We start from the raw sequence: 27,645 nt of genomic DNA on the forward strand, positions 1-27,645 counted from the left end.
TATATTTAACAGTGAAACATATTATGATGACACAGACAGCAGTAAAAAAATAAGTGTAAGACAGGTTTAAAAGAAATGAATAAGTGTATAGACAGACTTTCAATATAGACAGTTTGAGCAGGCACATTTATGTATGCATAAATGTACTAATGCACAATTTTTTTGCACATATTGAAGCATTTTACAAAAACATTGATATAATATTGTATTTCATAAATTTTTAAAAGTTTAACCTTTCAGAACTTCGCAATAAAAATTGTAGTTAAATTACTACTAATAATTTACTAACAATAAAAATATGAATAAGCAAAAGATGAAAAAAGTAAAGCCACCAAAACATTGAACTTATTGTCCCCTCCCCCCAAAGAAAAAGTGAATTTGCTTTTTCAGAAATCATTGGACCTCCCATAGACAAGTTTCACACTACTATCTTGTAAAACTATCTTATGGTAGTTAGTTACCATTGTTATCAGAGCACCTTTAAATTGTTTTCATTTTCTATTCACTTTACTTTTTTCTTCAGTATCAATTTTTTCCCCTCTTCAAAATAAGTTTTTGCAAGTTTTAATAACTTTGAGGTTAATTTCCTAAATTATTTCTAATTTTTTAAAAGGAAAATGTTTTATATTATATCATTGTAGTTTCAAGATTTCAACAACCAAAGGAAAAAGTGGTCCAAGAAGTCAATCCGAAATGTTTAATATGAACATCAAGTCCAATGATAACTATCTGAAAACAGAAGCAACAAATATCTCAGAATATTTCAACTGCTGTTTCCCATACTCCCTATTCTCATCTCACATTTTGAGTTGTGGTGTCATTTTTCAAAGTGAGAGGAAGGTATTCTATTACTAGTACATCTAAAAAATTACTATCATTACAAGTAAGCTCAAAATATGCCAAGTAAATAAGAATTCCTTTATTACAAAAAAGAAAAAAGAAAAAAAATCGTTATATGCAAGTTTATTGCACACATACAGTTGTATACACAGATTTTATTAAATAAATTACTTAATTATAAAAGTAAAGTATTTGAAGTAAAAAAAATTTGAGAATACAGAAAATTTCACGATTTGCCAGTCATTGACTTTATAAATTTTGAAAAAATTAAATACTGAAATAAAAATGCATGATATACATGAATAAAAATGCATAATTTTTAAATATATGTATTTTTAAATAAGATATGTTACCTGCTTGAGCATCCAAAACTGCAGGTTCTACTTTTGATAAATCTTCCATTACACTAGCTCGTTTAACAGCAATTACTTCTTCTTGCTCCTACATTTCAAGGATTAAAATCATAAGAAACAAAATAAAAAGATATTTACAATCATACTTTTAAAGAAGCAGATCACATAGAGAAACGCATCTGCTATTGAATTTCCTTTGAATTCTATTCGATCATATAAGACTACTTCACTTTAAAAAATTACGAAAAAGAATAACTCACCCTGAGGGCATTCTGGATTTCATGAGATTGCATTTTCTTTTTCTCTGCTTCTTGCTGGTCTTTCAACTATTAATAAAACAAATCAAGCATAAATATATTGTAATAAAAACATATTAAGAATCCAATTTCATTAATAGTAGGCATCCAAGAAGAGTTTAATTCTAACATCGCCTGTGACATAGTAAAATGAAGAATGAATGTTTACATTTCATATTGACTTTGATAGAATTTTAATGATAACATTTGATAATTTTTTTTAACATTAAGAATGTACAACAATTTCCGAGTTTGTAATAATCATTTTCCTTCCTATTTTAATATTTTTGATATAAACCATCACTTTCATTAGTTAATATATTTAATAAAATTAGTAAAAAAATTATTTAGGAAATACTAAAGCCATAAAAACAAAATAAGAATAGATTAATACAAAATTGCATCAAATGGTTAAAATGTAACCATTTAATGAATGTTTTATTAGTTAATACATGAAATAACAGGTTAAAAAAAATTACCATATCTTTAAGTTTGGCATTCGCTGCTTGATTTTTCGCTTCAAGTTCTCTACTCTTTAAAGCTAGAGATTTCTGAAGTTCTTCCACTTGTTCAACAGTTTCATGTATTTTTTGTAATCCAACATTCAAATGCAACTGCTGTTCTTCCAATTCAGCCTGTTTCTCATTAAAGAGTTTTACCTATGATAAAATAATTCAAATCTTAATACTGATTTGTTAAAAAATAAAAAGAAAAAACTTCATCAATGTAAATCACATGCATAGAAAAGGTCTATAAAATAAATTCTTACATAATGATTGATAAAATCCAGAAAATGTCTTGGTGTGACAGTAGCAACATGGCCACCTCGCTTTGAAAGTCGAGCATTGGCTTTGTGCAGGGTTTGATGAACATATACAAAAGCATTCACAATAGCTGAACGATGATTAGGAGGCATTTCGAGGCCAGGGAAGGCAGCTGGGAAATAATCTGGAGCAGAATACTAATAGGGGAAAAAAATTGATTAAAATTATGAACTTCTCTGAATATTTTAAATACTTAAATTTCATTTACAGATAGAATATAATATGATGAAAATTAATGTTCTTATTTTACTGAATAATTTAAGATGTCAGACAATGATAATACTGATGATTTTGAGTAATTACATCAATAACAGAAAGAACTTGATTAAATAGATTTAATAATTCTATAAAAATACATTAAGAGCTAGTTTTATAATGGACAAAATAATTGTTAAAAGCAAGGTTTTAAAATTAAATGCTTTTACAAACAAATCTGTAGCAGATAGGCATGTTTTTCTTTTCATTTAAGATAAAATAAAGTACTAAAGATTCTGTACATGAGGTTTATCCATATCCAACTTATTGGTGAATTCTTTTCCAACATGGAAGAGGGCTTCATCTGACCAGTCCCCAAACCAGTTAAGAACACACCTATTAAATACAAATGTAAGTATTATTAGCCCAGAAGTGTTATATTTTTAGCTATATTTAATTGTTAAGCACGGAACAGGTTGTACCCATATACCAAAAATTTCACCATATCAGTCACTTTGTATTTTCAGTGTGATTTCTATATATTGAAAAGAAATTATTGTTATGACAGTATTAATACTAATTCAATACCAATGATAAACAGTATTGAATTTGAGCAAATTTTTCACAGGATTAAGAATTTAACAATATATGATTATGCTCCTTTATTGCACAATTGCTTTGATCACCCAAAATCAAGACAAAGAATATATATCAATTGAAAAATCACCCAGAAAATATGCAATAAAAGACATCAAAACTGTTTGATATGGTTTGAGATTTACTTTTAATATTTATAACGAAATTTTTACCTCTCTGAATAAAAGTGCACAATATTTTAAAATTGTATCAGTAAAAAAAAAAAAAAAAAAATTCAAAAATATTAGCAACTACTCTACAAAAACTAAAATGCTGCTTTATTTTTTTTAAATAGGAAATAAATTTTTAGTTCCTTGTGCACAAATGTTAAATTAGATGCCTATATATATTTATACACTTTCATAGTGACTTTTCTTCATAGCACAATTTTTTAAAGTCTTCTCCAACCATCAGAAATTAACCATATATAGTAGATAGTAAGAAAATAATGAAATATTGCAATATTTCTACACATCAATTTATTTGTTCAAAAGTAGAGCTTGAAGGATAGACTAAGAGGATAGCTTCAACAATACTGAATTTAAAAAGTCCAGCTATATTTAATATCTTTCAATCAATAGCTTTGTCTAATTAAAAAAATAGGAATATTTTAAAATCTTCTAAATATTTTTGATGTTTCAGGCAGCTGTTTAATAGATTTCTCTTTCTTTCCCAAAATTTTGGAGCCTCTGCTCTGAAATTTTGTTGAATACTTTTATTTTTAAATAAATTAACTCCCATTTAAAAGCAATTTGTTGTCAATGTCACAATTAACTTCAGACATTTTTCATTTTTCTAAAATTCTGAAAATAATTCTTTTCAGAAGTTATTACATTTTTTCCCCAACACAATTTCAAAATTTTTAAATTTATTTTTTTATTATTTATTTAATTTATAATTTGCAATTTATAATTTTGAAGTTGATTTTACCTGTTAAACAAGGCAGGGGAAGTAGCAGCTCTGTCTTTCAACCCTTCAGAAGAAGGATTCATGGTAAACACAACATGTAAGTTTTTCATAACCTATCAAATAAATATAAAACATTATATGAATGAATAATCTATAAGGGAATATTATATATATATATACAAGTTTCCACAATTTGTTCTAGGTGACCAAAGGCTGTATTTTCAAATTAATCCAATGTTATTTCCTTTAAAGATAGTTTGCTCCAAGCACATGAAATAAAAATAATTTTGGATGTAACAATACTAGACAATGAAGGAAACATTTGATATGGTTTCAGTTAATAATGCTCCACAAATTACAGGCACATTATATATATATATATTGATTTATACCTGCTGTGTGAACCATTTGTACAGCTCTTCATTGGAGTCAAGCATTAAGCCTTCTCTTTGAGAGCCTTCCTTGCACTGAGTCATTAGTGTTGTAAATTCATCCCCTTCAAACAGACCTGGAACTTCTCCATTTGCTAAGAGTGTATTCATACGTTCCAAAAATCCAGAGTCCAGAACATTTGACTCATCCAAAATGAAACAGATTTTTTCATCCTGAAAAAGAGAATGCATTCATTTGAGAAATAATACTAAATATGCAACACACTGAAGTAAAATACTGCACATGAATCTTTCTAACTAAATAAGACTGAATTATTAATATCTAAATAATTCAAAATTCAATAAGAAATTTAATTCAGTTTACATTCTATTTCAAAGCTACATAAAGACTTTTTTGAAATATACTTCACATTATTTTCATATTATAAGCATAACCAGAAATAGAAATCCCTTCTCCTAATTTCCTTATTAAATATGAGAAATTTAATCCCAAAGCCTATGTACTTGGAGGAATTATAATAAAATTTCAAATTAGCAATGTATTAGTCACAAATGTAAGACTACTACAAAGCTGCTTTAACCCCACATATTCTCCAAATCTAGAATACTGGGTATATTACAAACATAGGAAATACTAAAAATCCACAAATTTAATTAATTTATGTATTACTATATAAGTATCAAAATTTATGTATTACTTCAAATTTCCTTTCATAGGAAGTTAGATTTAGATAATTTTCTGGTATTATTTATTAAACTTACAAAAATGGCTTTTGTGTTACTTTAAAAAAATTAATATAAAATAATATACTACATTAAGGACTTATTAAAATAAGTAGTGCTTCATACAAATAATGCATGCACACAAAAAACTTATTTTAAAAATAAATAGGTGAATAAGAAAGAACACAAAGAATTATTTAAAAAAATGTTTATATTGAAACAAACTAATAAATATAACATGGAAAGTTTATTACTAATTTTAAGAAACATATGCTTTCTTTTCTCATTTAGTGATGACCAGTTTTAGTTTAAGCAAACAATATTAAAAATGATGAATTAAAAAGAACTATTGTACAATTAATACATAAAAACATGCTTATAATTTTTAGAGACTTAAAATAGATATACTCACTTTACATCCAGATCTTCTCAGTACAGCTCTTAAGTCTTCATCAAAATCTGAAGCACTATATTTATTATGAACCTTGAAAAAGAAAGTAAAATGTTTTATATACTAATTTTGAATGCATACTATGTCAAACATCATGAATAATTGTTGATTGTATATTCAGCCATACCTTGATTTGGAAAACACTCAGTCCATTCATCCAAGCAACAAAACGTGATAAGGTAGTTTTGCCAGCTCCACTCACACCTATCAGCAACAAATGACCCTACAGAAAAAAAATCTTTGTAAATAGACAAAATTTTAATTTCAAACATTAATTGTATCATAACTTACATTAAAAATAATCATTAACGGATCATTACTTAGATTAATTACATACTAAGTAAGTTTGTATAAAATTTAGATATTAAGATAAAATATACTGCTTAAAAATAAAAATAACAATATTACCAATTCAGTAAATGTATGAATATAAGTTCAGTAAACATTACATTATAATTTTGTTTAGTATAATTTGCTGAATAAAATGTGTGTTTTTTTAATGTTTACTTGCTTATTTCAATATTGCTGAATATTTGAACTTTTGTTTTTGTCAATGGTAAAGTTCTATATTTTAAAATACTATGATAGAAATTTTATAAAGAACAAGTTAATTTAATCATTTTCATCATAACTCAAAATGTGTAAAACCTGTAGATTATAAACTAATGTTAAATTTATGAAATAAAAATACACAATTTGCATATATCATTAATAATTTGAAAGATTATGCATAATTAATGGATAGAGGGAAGGAATGGAGAAAAGTGAACCTGCGGTTGTCTGAAAATACGATCAATTCGCAAAACATGGTCTAAAACTTCATTGAAAAGCACAAGAGGGACATCCAATTCTTCTTCATAGAACACCTAAAATTATTCAAAAACCAATAAATAATTTAAGCTTCAATATAATACAAGTTTTAATAAAAATAAAAGTTTGCACACAAAATTTATCAGAAAGCAAATGAACATGATTTGATAAACTTACTTTCAGTCTAGCTTTGGTGTAGTCTCGTAGACTTTCTCTATCAACGGGCAAGTAATCTTTGGATAGCCAGTTACTGTACAAAATAGGTCTTGTCAAGGCAGCATCTGGATTAATATTGGGGAAATGCTTCAAAGCAACAATATTTATGTTTTCATCTGTCCATACTCTTTCATCTTCACCAACCAATCTAATAAAAATTAAAAGATTGATGAAGACCATTTCTGACAAAGCTTGAACTTTATTTATATTACAAGGGGTTAAAGAGCTTTCAAATCAAATCAATATTACCAAAATTGGTTCAATAGTTATGGGTGGAGAACTGTTTTCTCAACAAAAAAAATTATGCATTTTTTTTTTTTATCTGCTTTAAAAATGTAGGGAAAAGACACTTTTTAATGAGCACTTATAAAGCTCTTTTCATATTTATAACAAAATTTTATTTGATAATTTTCCCAAAATGTCTAACTTTTGGGTTTGAGATGAGATTACTTAACATAGTTTACCACTTTTAAGATTTAAATAATCAATTCAGTTATTAATGATTCACAAAGATTTTATAAATAAACTTCAAACATAAATCATACATATGGATGATATATATAAAGCATACCTATCTTGAAACAATCTAAGACCTTCATGGGCCCACAATCGCACAAGACCTTCAACAGGCAGAGTTTCTAAGGGTCTGATAGCTTCACATATACCACGTACCCATCGGGTAAGTTCTCTTGGACTGTAGACATAATGTGGCTGCATATCTTGGGTAAAACGTTCCTAAAAATAAATGTTGGAACCTTTAATGATAATAAAAAGTATAAAATTTTAAGAAAATGATCGGTAACGCTCATGGCAGGGCAAGTTACTTTTGTTTGATAACTTCAAGATCCAAGAAATGAGTTTTAAAATTAAATAAAAAGGGTTTAATACCCCATCAAATTATCAGTTTATATATTTTTAAGAAACTTTTTAATTGAAATATATTTAATAAAATATGCTTATAAATAAAAATTAATTACTTTGAAACTGTATATGCTGAATGAGAAAAAAAAAAAAACTTTTATCCTCTTGAAGGATTAAATTATATGTTAAACAACAATAATTCTGAAATCATCATTTTGTAAAAAGTAATTGGCATGAATTTTTTAAAAATTTATTTCATTTAAGATTTAGGATGTGATACCTTTCTTCATACAAAATAGAAAACATCCAGGGCATGCACATTTTGAATTATTAACAAAACAATGAGCAAATTAATTAAAGTTACACTCAATTAGAAATGATTTTGTATAAAACATTTCAAAAATATAACATGAAATCCAGTTTTAATAAAACAGTGCTATTTCACATCCAATTACAAGCTAATCAAAAAAAATATGAACACCAATTTTTCCTATTTTATTATTCATTCTCAAATTTAAACTATTCCTCAGGAATTTATAAGGCATTTCTGATAATTACCTGAGACATGAGATAAAATTCAACCATTGCAGCTGTGAGAGGATCAGAATAAGTTCTTAAGGCTGGTAAAAGACGTAACATAGCTCGGTTGAAAGTGCCATAGATTTGTTTTAAAGATGTTTCACCGGGATAATCAACATAAACAACAGGCACATGACGCAAAAATCTAAAAGAAAAAAAAATGTAAAGTTAAAACATATTGTGATTGATTTCATTGTTATAAAGAAAAAAAGGCAATTTTTTAAAAAGTCAATAATTTCTTTTTATAAAATTATCACTTCTAAGAAATGCATCCAATTAAAAGTTCAAAAGAACGTGTTTTCAAATGCACCATTATACATGCTCTGTTTGCCAAGAATTCAGATTATTAATAAAATCAATATTTATCAACAGGATTGAAAATAAACCCGGCAAATCAGAATCTTCTCTTTGAAGCAAACTAATAAAATGACCAAAAAAACACTGGGCTATAACATAATATTTTTTTGTCAATCAACTTCAAAATTGTATAGATTAAAATTATGAGTATTTTTTTTTTTTTTTTCATATTAAAGGCATAATGATTAAAACAAATTTTATCACTAGCAAATTAAGAATATAGAATATGTATATAAAAAATACTTTAATCAACTAAGCCAAAACAAAATATATAAATTATTTTATTATACAATACTGCATCAAAATTGTATAAAGAAAATTACCGGTGGGAAAGAGGTTTTCGTCCAGGATCTGTTGGGGGATTGCAGGCTCCTACAAATTGAATTCTCTCCAATTTCACAAATGCTTGATCTGTAGTTCGATAAAATCCACCATGTTCAACGATTTGTCTTAAGAATGATATTACTCTCTGAGTTCCTATAACACATACAATAATGTAAATAATTCCAAATTCAAATGAAAATAGCTAATTTAAAATATATTTTAAAAATTTAAATAAAAGATTGATGGTTTAAAAAGCATTCAAACTTTTTAATTACATTTATTGTTCATTCTTAAAATTATATCTTGTTTCTTTAGTAATTTATTCTTAAAAGATTAAGTAATAATTCCAGTCAATGTTTAAAATTATTCCAGAGTTAAAATCGCTGAAATTATAGACATCCATCGATAATAAATAGGATGAAGCTAAAACATCCCAAGCTAAGTTTTTAAGTGATATGTTCAACAACAGATAATATACAGAAATATACTAAGAGAAATATTTCAGCACTTTTTATAAGCAATAGAATTTTTTTAAAAATTCACACATACCATACTTATCCATATCAGGCAAGTTTATTTCATCACAAAAGAGAACAAGCCACTTTCCAAGTTGGATTGGAGAAAGCACTATACCATTAGGAGTCCTCTTATATTCACAGTAATGGTCAAATGTTTTTAACAATAATTCTGGTGTTGTAGCACTAGAGAAATTCAAACCGACAACCTTAAAAGAAAAAAAAAATTAATGAAATAACTAAATCAATGGTAACGATACATGGGCTACTCTGATCCACCACTAAGGCACAAGAAAAAATCTAAATGGCCATACTATTGTGACCACATTGGCAGGAATTAAGGGCCATAATCAATTATGATAAACAATTAAGGATCATAATCAATGATGAGATATGCCTCTTAAGAGAGGCATATCTCATCATTGATGGGGTGTAAACAACCCCACATCATTTATGTACCTACCTGGGTACATCTGACAAAGTGAGAACCAACTTTTCATCTTCACATCAGAGGTGCTCCCCAATAGGAGAAGCAATGGTAAGCAATTTAAGATTTATAATGAAATATATACACAAAAAGTGGATAATGGCACTGGGAAAAGCTTACCTCCATATCAGGTAGAGATCTCAAAGCACTGAAGAGTGTCATAGTTTTGCCAGAACCAGGTGGTCCACATAATACCAAAGGCTTGTGTTCAGCCAACCATGTATACAACAAAGATTCATGACGAACTGTATCTAATGTGGGAACAACTACATCAGGAGCAGCAACTTTGTGTGTTTCAACTTCAATCTGCGGAACTTTACTTTGCCATGGTGACCATTCACCACTGATAGCAACCTTAAAAAACAAAGACCAGTCAAATTGTATTGTATTAATATTTGAAAGCACTTGCGAATATCTACAAGAAATTATATCAAATTGTTTTTGTCTTAGATCATTATTTTATTTTAGATTTCATTCATAATCTCATTGTTCTATGGTAAAATGCTAACAATATGATAAAATACTTCACTGTGGTTGATAATTAATAGTCAAGATTAATACCAAGAGGGATCATGATACATATCTGGCATTTTTTGTACTATAAAAATTTCCCCCCAAATTTGAAGGCAATAATAATTTAGAAAATACATGTATCATCTTAATAGCTTTGTTCAGTGAGCATTCACAGTATTTTTTTAAAACCTGGTTCGTGATGACAAACTTAAAAGCAAGAAGATCAGAAATATGCCAATGAGCAGAAAGATGAAATGTCAGTTATTAATATTACGCAATAAGTAAACGTAAATCATTAAAAAATAATTATTTTGAAAAGTTAGTCACAGTTATGCTTCTTAATATACAAAGATATTTATTTATTTAAATCATTGTGATATTTATAGACAGTTTGTATCCTATTTGATACTGAGTATCTGAGATCTCATCCCTTCCATTCATTATCTTTCAATCTGTAGAAAATAGTTTTAAATAAAATTCCATAAATGATCATCTGACAAAAATGAGAGACCACTTTCAGAATTTTAAAAAGACTTATGCTTGCTTTCCTTTTTGATACTACATCTAAATGTTTAAAATAACAAAATGCTAAACTTAAACAGTAAAATGCAAGAACAAAAAGAAAAGGTATGAAGAGTTAAATCTTGGATATAGTCAAAAAAATATATTACACTAGCATTTACATTATCAATAATTAAGTCAGAATTGATGTAGTTAACATTTTTCAAAAAATGTCATATATACATACCTCAAAGTCAATTATTGGAGCTACAGTCTGTGGAGGAAGTGGAATGGTGGTTATACCTCGAATAAAATCACCAAGATCTGATCGAATCTTTAGTTTGCCATCACCAGCAAAGGACCACAGTAGAGCATAGACCAAACAACGAGGTATATATCGATCCAACTGATCTTGCTGTAAAAGAAACAAATATGGAATGCAAAGAAATTAGTTAGAATTGGAGCGAGCAATTAATTTCCAGAATTTCCAAAGAATCTTTATTACAGAGAAAAACTTTCAGTACAGAATATTTTTTTTTAAATAAAACTTTTCAAGAATAAATACATTAAATATACACAACAATTTCAAAAATAAAAAGCCTATAATAATAATGTATAACACAATTAAATGAATGCTAGCCAAATACACTGGAAGAATAATTTAAAAATACATATGTCTACTCTAATGATGGATCAATAACTAATTTCCAAATCAGAAATAAGCATATACTTCTAATATGAAACATGCTTTACATGACAAAGAATTATGTTTATATTGTTTGAGATAGTAAATGTAAAGCTAAAAAAAGTTAAATCCTAAATACTTATACAATCCTTCAATCCTGTTTGCTCAAATATTCTAGATACTCTTAAAACCTCAAACAAAAAGTTCCAATCTTCTGAAACTAATACTGGCCAAATTACTAAATTATGAATTCTATTATTACAGGTCAAGGTCTATATCCCAAGCAAGGCCCCATTCATTGATTAGTGAATCCTCCTTTAAGTGGCCAATGAAATAGTCTAAAAAAAACTCAAATAAAATCTTTCAAACTTTTATAATTCTGCAAGTTTTGCTTACAGAAGAAAAATTTTTTTGTTTTGTTTTTGTTTCAAGTATGCCTAGAAGGTTTTACTAAAAATGAATAATAGAATCTAGGATATTTAATAAAAATTTAATCTTTGTAATTTTTTTCAATAGTTCTTTTATTGATTTAAATGATATAAAACAATATATTGTTTACAGCATTTTTGTAAATGGAAGTATGCAGCTTATGATTTAGAAATTAATTACTAGGCCATGATTAGCATAGCCACTGCATTTAGTATTTGTTAATAATTTTATTCATTAATAATTTAACAAATGATATTCATTGAATTGGAAAAGAAAATGGGTTTATTAAATTTCAGTTATAAAAAAAAGCCATGTATACCTGCATTGGGAAATCTGGGTGACTATGATTGTAGTTAAGCACATTACGGCATGCCTGGTTTAACATAGAAAACAAGGAACCTAGTGCTCTCAGTCTTGTGAAATCCATCACATGTTCTTGACTGGAAGCAAATTCTAAAGCTCGAACAACAAGCCCATCAGATGTGAAATGTGGGCTCAGTATATTAGCTACATCTCTCTGAACCTAAACATAAACAAAATAAAATTAATCACAGAAATCTAAAATAAAATAAATAGATTTAGATTTTTTTTTTTTTTAAGTGAAGCTACATATATATTAAAACAATGCAACCTCATACTAAACATCTATGCTTCATTACTTACTTTTCATATTATATAACTATTGTGAAAGACAGAAAAGATTAAATAATTTTAACATTTTTTTATTGAATATCGGCACCATCATTACATATTATTATTATTGCACTATATGAATGCTGATAGTCACCAAAGAATGTAAATATTTAACCAGATACTAGTCTTTCACAGTAACTTATATTCAATAAGACAATACACAATACTCGCAACAGTAAAAACAGATTTGAATTCTGGCACCATATATATTTAGAATTTTTGCAACTGCACAAAAACTGTTAGGAGTTTTTTATATATAAATATATCAATAATAAAAATATAAACTATTATCAAATAAGAAAAAATAATGGATTTCATAAATTAAAAATATCTAAACCCTCCTTATATGCATTATTAATTTCCTATGAATAATTTCACTCAAAGTTTCATTCACATGTTGTTCTCTCCTTCATATATTACAAGGAATATTCTGAATTCTACGGTATATATAGAAGAAGCATTATTTTACACAGAACAGATATCGAAAACAGATATGCTTATAAAATCATGCCTAAGAAGAGAAAGTCATTAGTTTTATTTTAAAAATAAGCTATCACTCATCGGCAAAAGAGAAATTAACTTCTAATTTGCCATAAATTATCCTAACTTTTGGAAACAAAACCTACCATTATCAAGAGATATTAATCTCTTTTTTGTCCTCGCATACCTTAGCATCTTCTATGTTTAATGAGGATTCAAAAAGAAAATAAGTGGAACTGATAAATATCACTTTCCTTTTTATTACAAATTTATTAAATAGAGACTTATTTTACAGTCAATAAATGAGTAATATATTGAATGGCTGCATAAGTACTGCAAATTTCATAAACCAAAGAGATTTAAAAAAGATTATTGGCATCACTTGAGAATGTTGTCTTTTTTTATTTAAAGTACTAGAGTATTTTTTTATACAAAAAGTACAAAGCATATTATAAGATAATATACTATCAGAAAAATATATATCAAAATAAATTCTATATATTTATAGTAGGAACAGATTACGCTTTTAAAGCTGGCCTTTTTAAATTATGCATTTCTTCAATAAATTATTTATTGAAGAAATAAATGGCAAATTTAATTAAAATTTGCTAAATAACTACATTAATGACAATTTTTTTAAGTTGCTTTTAATAAATACCTCTTATTTTATTTATTTTGCAATTTTGAAGTTACAAGAAAATTCTCAGATCAAAACGGCAACAAGATATTTTCAACCATCTGATAAAAGATCACAGCGGTAAAAGTTTACTAAGCTTTATTTTAGAAATCAGAGCTAAGATTGTTTCAATTTTTTAGGCTTCTTATGTGAAAATAAAACAGAAATCCAATTTTCTCTCAATTTAAAATCATGTACTTTTTTTTCTATTTTTGAAAAAAAACGAAAAAAAAACCCCCAAAATATTAAAAGTTTAAAAAAAAACACAAGACCTGCAATGTAGGAGATAAAAGATCTTCTTTAAGAGTATCTTCTTTCTTCTTTTTGTAGGAAATTTCTTCTTCAACTTCCTCCAAAGGAATGTGCCTTAATTGCAACAAAAAGTTCTCAAAAATCATTTCAGTAGATAGCACATCCTCACTAAACCAAATCATACCACAACGAGAAACAGTTGCTAAAGTAGCAAACTTCAGATCTTGCACTTCAAACATTATTCGCACCTAAAAGAGTAAAAAGAAAAGAATTATTAATATCAGAAATTATTTATTGATAATTTGAATCTATTTAATACTGATCAAGCAGCAAAGCTGCTGCGAAAATGCAGCAATACAGCATTTACACGGGAGGAAGGGTACAATATTCAATGATCAAATAATTATATAATTAACTTAGGAATTCCTCAATTTAAGTATAGGAATTAATTTTAAAAATGGATTTGCATACTAGCAAACAATACAATTTCTTTAAATAATCAACAAAACTAAAATAGGTACTTACATTAGGTGGTAAGCTAAGACGTTCACCATTTGGTAATGTCAAAAGTTTATTGTCATCCAGCACACTGTTCAAATTTTCAACCCATTCTGGATCCACATCTCCATCAAATATGATCCACTGACGTTTACTGATTTCTCCTCTTACATTGTCTATGATCCTATGATATTTTTAGAATATAAATAAAAGAAAATTCTGCATACTATGTTTTTCAGCATTACTTAATGAGGAAATTTATTTCTCAATTAGTATTACTGAAAAAATTTAAATAAAAAAACTGTAATAATACAATATAATTATAAATATCAATTAAATCATATTATAATTTTTTATATTTTTAATAATGATATTCAAGAACCTTTTTTATGACTAAGAACCAATGAATATTTTATGCATTAATTCTTACTCATAAAAAAAGGCTTATGCACAGAATTTTAAATCATAAAGCAGCAACAAAAATAAAACTCACTTTCTTAAAACATGAGTAAACAAACCATCTGTCCATTCTCTGGTATTAGGGTCAAGCGTACCATATAAGGCTTCTTTAGAAATAGCCTAAAATAAAGGGCAAACAAATTAAATCGCAACATTTTATGAAAATAATTATTAGTATTAAATCATGGTTATGAGCTTCTAGCATATATATATACAGAGATATTTCAAATTTACCTTTGGATCAATGACATGTGCAACTCCTTCAACACCCTCAAAACGCTCCAATGCCTTAAGAAGAACTTGCCAAGCAGTAGACTTACCACTGCCACTGGGACCGACCATCATCAGACCATGGTTTAATTGTGAAATCTGGAAAAGCTGAAGTACCTAAAAGAAAACCATCAATCTTAATAAAATTTATTATTTGGTCATAATACCTGAAAAAAAATGGTTATAAAATAGGCTGCTAATTCCTTTCAAATCAAAAAATGGCAATATTCTTTTAGCTTTTTTCATATTTACACAAAAGAACACTTTTAACAACTTGAGACTTCTAACATAAAAATTAAGAAAGAAAAACTTATAAAATAAAAAAAATAAATAAATCTAAAATGCCTCAAAAGGATATAATGAAAAAATATAATTGACATGCATAATAACTGCATATAAAAATTGCATATGTTATAAGGGAATTTATCAAACATAAATCTTATTTGATTTATAATTACAGATTTAAAATGATAAAATATTAAAATATAATATTTTGATAAATTATTAAACAAAGTCGATGATCATGCACACACTTGGCATAAAATGCTCTCATTGGACAATTTCCTTTTATTTTTAGATATTTTTACTAATGCCCCTGACTTTTCCCAGAATTTTTCAGATGAATAACATTTCACAACTTTTCCCTGATATCCCTGACTTTCCAGTTATATTGCCACCCTGTTTAATAAAAATAAAAATATTTTTAATAAAATAAATAAAAATATTTAATAGCATAGCTTATATAAAAATATTTTTTAAGCATAGCCTTAACTGTGACTTATTGTGATTAAGGCAAATTAGATGATCTCATTGACCAAGATGATCCATAAGATGATGATGAAAACAAAGAATAATAATTGAAAGAAACCATCTAAGAAACAAATAAAAGAATTCCAAATTATGTGGCACAGCTTCAGATTTATGTCCAATGTTTATGAATTTTTTTTCATTTATCTGCATAAAAATTTATATTTTGAAACAGTTTCAAGAAAACATACCTTTCAAACTGATACGAGAGACCACTATAATTTTTTACATATTAAATTTGAAAAAAAAATTTATCTTTTTTAAAAATTTGAATATGAATCAATTAGTTCATTGAAAGCATATTTTAAATTACATATACATTTGCATACTTTTTAAAAAATAAGTTTTTTTAGCAGTTCAATTATTTTAAGTTTTTATATTTTATTGCATCAATTAAGCATATTTGTTTTTAGCAAAAAAATTTTAAAATCTACAATTTATATTTCTTTTTACAAAAATTTTTACATGTTGATTTTCTTTCTTTTTTTTTTTTTTTTTAACTTTAAAATATAGGTGCTCTACTATAATTATAAACTGGATAACTGTTTCATACTTTTTCCATCCAGAGACCACCAACTTCTTCATTCTCCCCACAAACTAAGTACATCTCTTGGCAGACTTTCTTAATCTGCTCCTTTAAACCTTTCATCTCAGCCCTTGTGTAGGAGACACCAGGGAATACATCAGATAAAAGAGAGAAGAGGAGTGGAATATCTTCTGCCACTAATTTTGGGACCATGGTCTCACAAACACTCTGGATCAAAATCTAAGGGAAAAAATAATAAAATAATATACCACTAAAAAGATTATATAACTTTATAAGAGGATAATACATTTTACAGAGTAGTACAAATACATTTTGCATTACTGTACTTAATAACTTTAAGCACTTAAAAGTGAGGTTCTGAATAATGTCTTTTTTTATATATAATAACAGTCTTAAGAATATTTATTTATGAATCAACTATCTTTAACCTATGCATAATTTGATATTCATGGTTCCTTAAATAGAGCATTATCAAACTTTGAATTATGGTACACATTTAAAGCCATGTCATTTTATTATATTTGCAACATATTCTGTTTAATGTCTATACGAATGATATTATTGGAGTCAAATTTCATGATGTAACTATCTGCATCATTTAACACATAATCAAAGCCAACTTTCTTATTCATTAAGCAAATTATAATATTGTATTAATATCAGGGGTGTTTGTGGGACCCCAAAAAATCCCCTGAAACTTTTACGAACTTACTACCAACATTTTGGAATTTCGAGAGGGGGGGGGGAGAAATGAAAAATTACGAAGTATTGAATTACCTAATTATAAAAGTTCAATGAATTACTTTTTTTGCAAAATTAATAACCATTAATTTTGCAAAATTAAGACCTTTGAACTCAGGTCACGTGATCGCACATCTGGTCGAACGAAGACTCTCCATTTTTTTTCTGCCGCGCCTACTTGCCGAAAAGAATCCAGAAGAGAATGTCCGAGAACCGGGGGAATGAGTCATAACTCGCAATAAGGAAAGAACAAAAAAGAAGTTTTTTCCCCCTTTTCACGCATAATCACTGCCTTTGGAGAAAGAAAGGAAAAGTTTTCACCACACACATTGACCTTGCGTTTTCTGCTTTCAAAGCAAACAAAATTACCCAGATCAAAATAAATAATTCATTATTATTCCTACTTCCTTTTGAACGACGATCCCCGGAATTTCCGGGTATCAAAGTTCAAAATCCCCGGAATTCCGGGGTTTCCCCGGAGCACAAACACCCCTGTAATATTATAATTTGCTTAATGAATAAATTATAATTAATATGTGTATTAATATTAGCTAATTCTAATATTAATACACACATCTTAAGCACATTTGACATCCAATAGTATAATAATTCAATTAAAGTATACTGATAAAAATAATTAAAGAGCCTCAACCATAATCTTTGAATTTATAAAGTATATTTCTTAAAAAACAATTCATTTACATTTTTTAAATTGATGATATAAAAAAAATTCAAATTTCTAATGCTATTACCAAAAAAATATATACATTAGAGGAATTTTTATTCTTTGATTTACATCAATAAAAGCAAAAATATGAAATTAAATATTTGTATAAACAATGAAAATTATTTAAATTACACTGATGATAAAAAGTATAGTTGCAAATTATAAATAATGTTAAAATTGTGAATAAAAATTTCTTAAAGTTAAGAGAAAAAAAATCGACTGACAACTAAAATGGCATCATTGAAAAGATAATTTTTCGAATTTTATAATGATATAACACTAATTTGCATATTAATATTTTCGAATCATCACTAAATAATGTAAAATTTTAATTAAATAAAACTTTACACTTTCAAAAAAGTCAGTCTATGGTGCACATTGTCATCTTCTCAACTATATTCATGTCAAATTTGGAAATGACTTAAAATTTATAATACAACTTTTCTCAAGGACAAAGTTCTAAAAGGTACATTTTTATCACCAGTTGAATTTTTAAAAATTAAAGAGAAAGCAATGAAAAAAATATAAACAATTACTTCTTGTTCAGGTAGTTGCTCAGCAATCTTTCCTTCTGGTAATGTTTCTCCCTGCTCAGCCAGGTTATCCTTGATACGTTGTATTCTATCACGTTTGATATTGCCAGCGCTCACTAAAACACTTTTCAGTGCTCGAAGTCCAAAATCATAATGAGACTGGTTAGAAAGCTGTTCATCACAAAGCCTGAATTAAAATAAAAATTTTAATGATTAGAATTTGTTTTTCAATAAAGTTTAGTTACAATTGGAACAATAAGGTTTAGTAATACATGAATTTCTAAAATAATTTGTAAAGAAAACCGATCTATGTTGAAAATACTTTACAAAGCAAAATTGAAAGAACTTTTATATCCTCTTGCTGAGATATACCGTCTCTAATCCCCAAGACATCTTCAAGGCCAACAGTTCTTAATTCAATCAAAAATGCATCATGTATAAGGGTTTGATGCATTTAAATGTGCTGAGTTAATACTTGTATCACTGACAGACCATAGAAGTTAAAAAAAGAGCTCAGATATTTTTCTTCATTATCTGAATACCATTTTGAAAAACAGTACAAGATCTATGCCAAAATAATCATAATGTTGCTGCAAACTAAGACATTAAAAAAATTAATAATAATAAACAAGCTTTTTTTTTTTTTTTTGCTTTTCCATCCTACTAAAGCAATTATATCAAAAATTTTTGCTATATTTAAAATACAAATCAAAAGATACAAATTTCCATTAGGAAATGCCATTCAGAAAAATAGGTAGTTAGATAAAATTATTATTAAGTATTTCACTTAATTGATTTAATTCACATAATATTATGACAATTTGTGAAAAAAAAATCTTATTTTGTTCAAACAAAATCAAAATACAATACTATTTTATATTTTAAAAGATCTTACTTGAAGAAAGGAACAATTTTGCTGGCAAGTTTTTCTGCTGTTCGGAAGCCTTGGGAGAAAAGCATAACTTGAGCAATAAGTTGTCTGTCTGGTTTAGTCATAGCAAGTGATCTGAATAGTTTCTTTAAATTGTCAGGAAGATTTGATCTTCCAGCATATCCAGGATTCATGGTAATAAAAATAGCCATGTCAGGGTTAACATTTACTTGTTTTCCAATCAATTCAACACTGATATCTGAAAATTTTAAAAGGTATTTAAAAATAGTAAGAAACATAATTTTGCAAAATTAAAAACTATATATCCATAAATATAATTACTTAATATTGAAGTAAAAAACTAAAAGTAAAATGGGAGAAAATGATTTCTACCGTTCATTAATCCTGAAACTACATAAAATAGAAATATAGTACTTTCTTTTTCAAATAATGCAGAATACTAACCAGATATAAATATTTTTTTCATAAAACAATATATATATATAAAATGAAAAACACATTTAATAAGCAGTAACAGCAGTTGATGTGGGTTAAAATCAGATAAAATTTAGGAAATAAATTAGTTCAAATTAGATTTAAAGATATCATTACATATCTATATTAATATTGATATTTTACTACAATATTTCAAATCAGTCAACATCTCTTCAAAAATTACTAAGTCTAGCTTATTTTCTTGGGGAGGTGGAGATTAAATTTAAAGGAAAGGAAAGGCTCATTTAAATTTAAAAGTTTAATATGAGCAGTAATATATTCTGAAGTATATAATGATTTTGCATTTAGCCCTTCAAAATTAAAACCTGAAATATACAAATTAGCAAAAATTTATCAGGAAGCAAATAATTCATGAAATGTGAAAAGTTTTTATAAACTGTAATTGATTTTGAAGTGTTAACATTAATTTTTAAATTTTAAAAAATGCACACTTACTAGTTTTCTGGCTAAGCTGATTCTTCAAAGTCTCTTGTATCATCTGAATTTGCTGAGAAACGGCAGAAAGCATTCTTTCTTCTAATCTGTTGAATTCATCAAAGCAACCCCAAGCACCAACTTGACACAATCCAACAAAGATCCTTCCCATTGCCTAAAACAGTAAATAAATTTAAAAAATAACCAGCCATCAGACATTAAAATGTATTCATAGCATTAATTAAACATATTTACTTGGAAATCAAAAGTTTCATCACAGTTGAACACCAGCACAAATCTTCCTAATTGATGGCCTAAAGCTTTTACTGATTCAGTTTTTCCTGTACCAGCTGGGCCTGTTATAAAATGATAAAAATGTAATCTTTAAACAAAGACATCTTCACTACACAGTTCAGCAAAAAAATTTGAGCAATATATACATCAAACTAAAATTTTAATTTATTAACAAATAAATAATATTGCATTATTATTAAATTTTCAAAAAATAATTTAAAAAATATACACAAATTTTTAAAAATTCAAATGCAAAAGAACATATTTCACACATGCAACACTAATGAAACTTCAAAGCTTAATAATAGAAAAAAAATTGTATGATACACACAATTTTAAGGATAAAGAGTTACATTTAAAAACTGAGCATTTAAATCAAAAATAGCCCCTTCAATTGTTATTAAAGACAGTGTAAAAAAGTCTTTGCAATAAGATTACAAATCATTAACTCTTCACAGTCTGTGTAGATCAATATTAAAATTACAGCTTTAGCAAAATTTTGTTCATTAAAAAGCAATAAATTACCAAAAGGAGAGCCACCAAGTCTTGATTCTAAAGCTTGTGTCATAGTCAAATAGCATCTGTCAGTCAGAGGAGTTTGGACAAGCTTTTCTTGAACACCAAGATATTCAAATCCATAGTTGAATTTAGCATTTGCCATATGGATAGAAAGTTGCTGAAGGACATCAGCTTGGCGAGGATCGAAATAAAAGCGCATACGGCTTAACCATTCAAATGACTTAGGACTGGAAACACCTTTTTTGATGAGTAACCGAGTAACATCTCTTTTGTGCACAAATTCGGTGATCTAAATAATAAATAAATTTAATCAGATCTAATGAGTATTATAATTTATTATTATTCGAAGAATGCTGCATGTAAAAAAAAATGTTTATTGCCTTTAAACACTAAACTTTTGAATAATTTTAATGTTTTTGTAACTATAAGAACATTAAAAAAATAGTGAAAGCATATTATTATATGTTCAATGAAGAAAGAGACAGTGATAAGAGAGAGAGAGAAGATTTAAATAATTCTTTATTTTGGTATTTAATAATCATGTTTACTGGTACAGCCTAAAATAAAAGGCAGAAATGAAAAAAAAAAGGATGAACTGCAAAGCTTTTAATTGTAAGTAATCGGAAATAATTGGACAGAGTTCAGAATACGAAGAAATTCTTTTTTTTTTTTTATTTATTTATAAATCAGATCTTTACCAAATCTTTTGACAGAAAGTATTAAAAACCATTAGATATGAATATTCAAGAAATAACTGCATTACTTAAAAATAATTTATTACTAATATTTCTAGCCAAAAATTTTATACTAGATAACTAACTAGATACTATATAATTACTAGAAAAATGAATAAATAAATTCAATTTTGAACTGGGAATATTCATATTAGATTATTTGCATGCAAGTTCACAGCATTGTTAATAATAATAATCTTTTAGAAGAAAGATTCTAATTATTTTATATGATAAAGTTACAAAAAAATGTTAACATAAATAAGACAAAAACTAAATACTTTTAATTTTAAAGACAATCTCAAAATAAAAAGAAATTACAGAAATTCGTATTTATTTATATTATTATTCAAACACAAATATGAATTAATCAATCATATTTCTTGCATTTTACAGTTCAATTGAGCTAATGTACATTAAAATTTGGGCTTTTTTATTTCTGAAATATGCTATGCTCTTTTTAAGATATCCATGCTAAATCTAAACAAAATATAAAAATTGAGATAAATGGATTGTGTGCATAAAATTGCTTCCAAATACACTTTTTAAACATGCAACTAAAATGATATTGTAAGATAATTTTAACTAACCAAATGCTCCAATTTTTTTCGTCGCAGTGGTGGTTGTTCTTGTAGGACAGAATCAGCTAAGACGTTAAGAGTTGTTTCAACTGCTGTAAGTACTTCTTCTAATGGCTGCAAATTATTACCACCAGAATTTGCAATGGCATGTAATGCACTTTCTATATCTTCTGACCATGAAATTTGAGCTGCTAAGACGACAATTTGGGACTAAAAAAAGGAAAGAATTAAATAAAAATGTAGATAAAAAAAATGTTTAAATCATGGTTACATGCCCTCCCTCTCCTTGTAGTTACAATAATGCATTACATTTTTCATGAGTAAAAAATGTGTATTAAAAATGGTAATAAGTAATTATTAAATAATTGTTGCCATTCTGTTTTTAAAATGCACAGAAATATAATTTGCAAGATATAAATCAAGAACCAAAAGACATTTAATTCAAAAAAGTGCAAATAATAATGCATATGGAAACTTTAAAACCTTTGATATCAGATAGAAGAAGACAGTTAAAAAAACTATAACAATGAGATGAAAAGACATTTTAATTTAGTAAAACAAGTTTATTTAACATTTTTTAAATATATACAAAAGATTTTTAAAAAAATCAGAATTGTAACACAAATTTTATTACCATGCAAAAAAGGAATTGAAGTTATATTTATTAAAAACATAAAGTGTAAATTCTGCTAAAAAAATAAATTAATAAGCATTTTTTCTCCTCTTTATTACAGCATTGATGGTATATATTGCGATAGCATTTATAGCATAATTTTCACACAAATTCAATAATGTTTTTTTTTTTATTTTTTAATCAAAAAGTGCAACAGTATTTAAATATTCTTACTAGTAAAATCTTTCCTATCATTTTTAGTGCTAATTTAAAATATCAATTCAACAGTATTAAGTTAAATACACTATAGATATAAAATGTTGATAGATTCAAAAATACATATGAATTGCTAACTTAGACGTGTCCAAATCCTACTCCATACTCTAGCCTATAAGTTCATTACCCAAGGGTTTTAATTACAATATGTTGTTAAAAAATAATCACAAATGAAAAATGCTTTAATAAAAAAAAAATGGCTTCTTTTTAGCAAGAAAAAAGGTAAGGAAAGAAATAGAAAAAGGAATGAAAAAAAAAAATCAATTTTACAAGCATTGAGATCTACTCTTTATCCAATCATATATGCACATGTAAACTGCCAACTTTGAACAAAAAAAAAAAAGCATTAAATAACATTTTAATTTTATTTTGTGTCTTTTCCATATCCTTGGTTACTGCACCATCCAATTCTGCAGTTAATTTATAAAAATGTTTTAATCACTATTTATATGCATAAGTATGGCAACAAAAACTTATTAAATGGCATGAAGGAGAAAAAAAAAAGAAAAAAAAACTTTACATTTTTTAAATATAAGTTGGTTAAGAATACTTACTTGATAACTATCCACCCATTTCATATATTCCTTCTGATCTATGTTTCCACCTTTGAAAGGTCCAATATTTGACACAGCAGATGCCAAAAGAGTAGCAAGAGTAAGTCTCATCTCTTTTTCAACCAGAGTTAACCATTCATTAATTTTTGGATGCTCCTTGATAGAAACGCGATTTGCAAAAGTAACCTAAAATATATAAAATGCCATTTAAAATATTGAAATAAAATAGAAAACTTAATTGAACTGGAAAACTAAATGAAAAATAAAAAATGTTTCATTGATATATTATGCATCATCTTACTTCTTCTCCTTCTTTAGAAGCAATACCAGTGACAACTGTATCTTCTTCATCTAATATGATAGCAGCAACACCAGCAAACATTTTCTTGAAATGCTTTTGTAAACGGGGGATATTTTTGCTATTACCAATGATTTCCAACAAATCCTCATCGCCCACAAAATAAAACCTGTAAAAAAGAATAAATACCTCAGAGAACAATTAAACATAAGACTCATAAAACATGATTAATTTTTATTATACTTAATTCTGTTAATGCTCACTTTACAACTTGAATAAAAATGAAGAACAAAAAATTAAATTTAAAATGCATATAAATTGGAACAATTTGGCAGTTATTGAAAACTATCAAAAGAAAGAAATCAGGGTTAAAAAAACCTATCATCTTTACTCATTTTTAATCTGGGAAAAAAAAAGAAAATACAAATTATAGCCTAATGTAAATTAAAGCCATAAAACGAATATATATGAATTTCTTTATTTTAAGAGAGGTTTGAGGTTAATTTAGCATGATACATTAGTATTTAAAAAATTAAAAGAATTAATTTTTACTTGAAAGATGAGAAAAAATTAGTATGTAATATCTAAAAAGTTTACAATTCATCAGCTATATAGAATTTTTTATAATTGTATTATTAATATAAGGAATTTCAATCTCTTTCTCATATATCTACAAATTATCATGTATTTAACTATATAGTAAACTAATAGACAAAAAAAATATCAAACGTATATATATAACATAATTAAAACAATTTGTAACTTATACCTGGGAAAAGATGATCTTTCCCTTTCTAAATATTCTCCTAGAGCTTTTTGTATTTTCCCCAATAAGTCTGCTAATCTTTCTAAAGATCTTTGAACTCCGGGAATATTCAATACATCCATTACTAGCGGAGATTTGGAAACCTTCTTCATAAGAGTGAGGAACTCGGCACTAATGCTAAATAAATTTTAAATGGAAATTACAAATTTCATTTTATTGAAAAAATTGCTACAAGAATCTTGTATAGGATTATATCACTCAATGAGAAATATTCAAAAGGCAATGACTAAAAAATTTACCTTTGAAAGCGAGATGTTTCAACTGGAAGGAGTGTTTGAATATCAGCACTTCCAGAAAAGATGCCTTCCAAGTAAACCCATCGTCTCTGAACATCTATCCACACATCAAAGAGGGCATTTATACGGTTTAATTTTTCTTCCCAAGCTAAAGCATCTTCTTCAAATTCCTAAAATTTTCAAAAAGTGTAATTAAAGCTGACAGTAGGAAAAGAAATCCAAGTTAATGCTTTATTCTAAAATAAAATGTCCATTTTTTATCTAAAAAAAAATACGATACCTTATAATAAGGAGAAAGCTTCATAGCCGCAACTGAGTTGATGTGTTCTTTAACTTTGGTAAACAGGTCATCCCAGCCTTTGATAAGGCGACATTTATTCTGGTAGCTCACCAAATCTAATTCATAGTTTTGCCAAGCTTCTCGAACCTATAAAAAAACTCCATTAAAATCTATAAATATTCCACACATTTTAAGTATATATATTATGTATGCTCTAATATATACCTGTTTCAAAAATTCTTCCAGTGCCATTTCACCCTGTGCAACCAAGATGACTCCTTTAATGATGGCTTCATTACGTTGGAGGTCAATATCCCAAACTTGACCAAGAGTTAAGTCGGAAAGTATCCAGCTCACTCTTAATTGTTTCATCAGCTGTTTCCAATGCCTCTCTTTCAATGCATCAGATTTTAGTTCAACAATCAACATATTTACCTACAAAATTGCACAACAATTAAGAAAAAAATGAACAACTTTTTTTTAAAAAATGAAAAACAAATCATAACTTTTCCTAACTCTACACAACAAAATGTTTAAAAGAAACTAATTTCTTAAAAACTAGACAGAACATAATGTTGTAAAAAAATAAGCAGCTGAGACACATGTGAATACATAATATATAAAATATTCAGATATTTAACTACTATTATTCTCTAAAATGGTAAATAAAAAGATTACAATATAAAACAAATTATTTAAATCTCTTTTGACAGTTTAAAACTACTTAAAAGCAGATTAATTCCATAACTTTCATTTTACAAAAATCCTATTATGTAACATTTCTAAATGTAGACAAATGGAACTTCTTTATTAAAATCCAGAATAATTTTTGAATAATATATAAATAAAGAAAACTAACATATCTTGAAGATCTCAGTTATTATTCAAATTCATTTAGAAGTATCTTTAATATTTTCTCTTTGAAACTGAGAACATTTACATGTATTTTATAATAAATTTAATAAAATAAGTTTTAGAGTTAACTTTTTAAAAATCTAAATTTATTTATGTAATGTTTTATAAAAATAATTAAGCTTAAATTTTAATACAGCTAAAACAGTGTCATAATAAGAATTTTTTTTAAAAAAAATCACTTTTGCGATGTTTTAAGAAAATAAAATTTATTTTCAGCTGATTGTTTTAAAAAAAATCACAAAAATATAAAATTAATTCAAAGTAACTTCTTAAAAATCTGATTCTAAATTTTTTTAAAAAAAATTGATCAGTCTTCCTAAATGTTCAATAAGTATAAAGATTAGTAAAAAATTATTTGCACTGCTTAAAAAATCAAAGTGAATTCAGGTTTTACAACAACTTTATTTATATCGTAAGTGCCATGCAAAATCTACTTTTTGACGCAATTACCTTATTTATGAATATATTGGAGCATGACACAAAATTTTCAACTCTTTGTACAAAAAAAATTGATTCCAATGTCATTTACAAGAGTTACAATTTCAAAATTAGTTTGTTTGACTAAAATTGTTGTGGGAAAGCTGCTATATCACATGATACAGATAAGTGTTGGCAGAAAGTTGAATCAAAATAATATTTTACCAAAAAAAATTTTTTAAGGAGTGCAACTAACTCTGATTAACCTACACATAATAACACATAATTCATCACAACACAAAAAAATCCATTCTATATATGAAAAATAATATAAATCAATATAATATAAAATATAAAAAATAAATTCAAAATTCTTTATTTAAAAAAATAACATTTAATTACTTTTTAAATAAGACAATCAAATAAAACCCAATCACATGTACATACTTTGGTGAAATTCTGAAGAGTCCGCTTCACATATTCATATGATGCATACTGTCGTAATCTAGCAGGAAGTTCTTTAAGTTGATTTAGCAAGCTGTCGAGATGCTGTCTTAACTAGAAAAAGAATAGAGTTTTAATAGTAAAAACTTAAAAACATTGTTAAAAGGCCTAGAAGCACTGAATTTTCAACAATCATTTTTTCACTTTCTCTATATTAAATAAAAATATCAAATGCAATAATACTATTTTTGAGAATTACTTTCAATATCAAATGAAATTTA

The 27,645-nt window shown here is 26.6% G+C and overlaps 1 protein-coding gene across 2 annotated transcripts in view; it reads right to left on the minus strand.

The window, feature by feature from the left end:
- The window catches only part of LOC129965635 (dynein heavy chain, cytoplasmic-like), a 75,916-nt gene that overhangs the window by 28,371 nt on the left and 19,900 nt on the right, over nt 1-27,645 (minus strand). For both annotated transcript variants that reach the window (XM_056079698.1, XM_056079697.1), the window contains exons 26-61: nt 27,368-27,478; nt 25,814-26,023; nt 25,589-25,735; nt 25,312-25,478; nt 25,016-25,189; nt 24,250-24,415; nt 23,949-24,134; nt 22,515-22,715; nt 21,200-21,482; nt 20,636-20,736; nt 20,402-20,555; nt 19,475-19,709; nt 18,583-18,766; nt 16,585-16,797; nt 15,189-15,341; nt 14,989-15,074; nt 14,523-14,679; nt 14,018-14,245; nt 12,216-12,419; nt 11,030-11,197; nt 9,889-10,122; nt 9,316-9,490; nt 8,766-8,919; nt 8,065-8,230; nt 7,217-7,380; nt 6,607-6,793; nt 6,390-6,485; nt 5,747-5,842; nt 5,581-5,652; nt 4,446-4,658; nt 4,075-4,166; nt 2,811-2,904; nt 2,259-2,450; nt 1,969-2,148; nt 1,454-1,519; nt 1,194-1,281 (exon numbers count right to left, since the gene is read on the minus strand). In XM_056079698.1, the coding sequence (XP_055935673.1) occupies nt 1,194-1,281; nt 1,454-1,519; nt 1,969-2,148; nt 2,259-2,450; nt 2,811-2,904; nt 4,075-4,166; nt 4,446-4,658; nt 5,581-5,652; nt 5,747-5,842; nt 6,390-6,485; nt 6,607-6,793; nt 7,217-7,380; nt 8,065-8,230; nt 8,766-8,919; nt 9,316-9,490; nt 9,889-10,122; nt 11,030-11,197; nt 12,216-12,419; nt 14,018-14,245; nt 14,523-14,679; nt 14,989-15,074; nt 15,189-15,341; nt 16,585-16,797; nt 18,583-18,766; nt 19,475-19,709; nt 20,402-20,555; nt 20,636-20,736; nt 21,200-21,482; nt 22,515-22,715; nt 23,949-24,134; nt 24,250-24,415; nt 25,016-25,189; nt 25,312-25,478; nt 25,589-25,735; nt 25,814-26,023; nt 27,368-27,478 (5,797 nt within the window). The remainder of the gene's footprint in view (nt 1-1,193; nt 1,282-1,453; nt 1,520-1,968; nt 2,149-2,258; nt 2,451-2,810; nt 2,905-4,074; nt 4,167-4,445; nt 4,659-5,580; nt 5,653-5,746; nt 5,843-6,389; nt 6,486-6,606; nt 6,794-7,216; nt 7,381-8,064; nt 8,231-8,765; nt 8,920-9,315; nt 9,491-9,888; nt 10,123-11,029; nt 11,198-12,215; nt 12,420-14,017; nt 14,246-14,522; nt 14,680-14,988; nt 15,075-15,188; nt 15,342-16,584; nt 16,798-18,582; nt 18,767-19,474; nt 19,710-20,401; nt 20,556-20,635; nt 20,737-21,199; nt 21,483-22,514; nt 22,716-23,948; nt 24,135-24,249; nt 24,416-25,015; nt 25,190-25,311; nt 25,479-25,588; nt 25,736-25,813; nt 26,024-27,367; nt 27,479-27,645) is intronic.

Source organism: Argiope bruennichi, chromosome 4, assembly GCF_947563725.1.
Source record: "Argiope bruennichi chromosome 4, qqArgBrue1.1, whole genome shotgun sequence".
NCBI classification, from domain to species: Eukaryota; Metazoa; Arthropoda; class Arachnida; order Araneae; family Araneidae; genus Argiope; species Argiope bruennichi.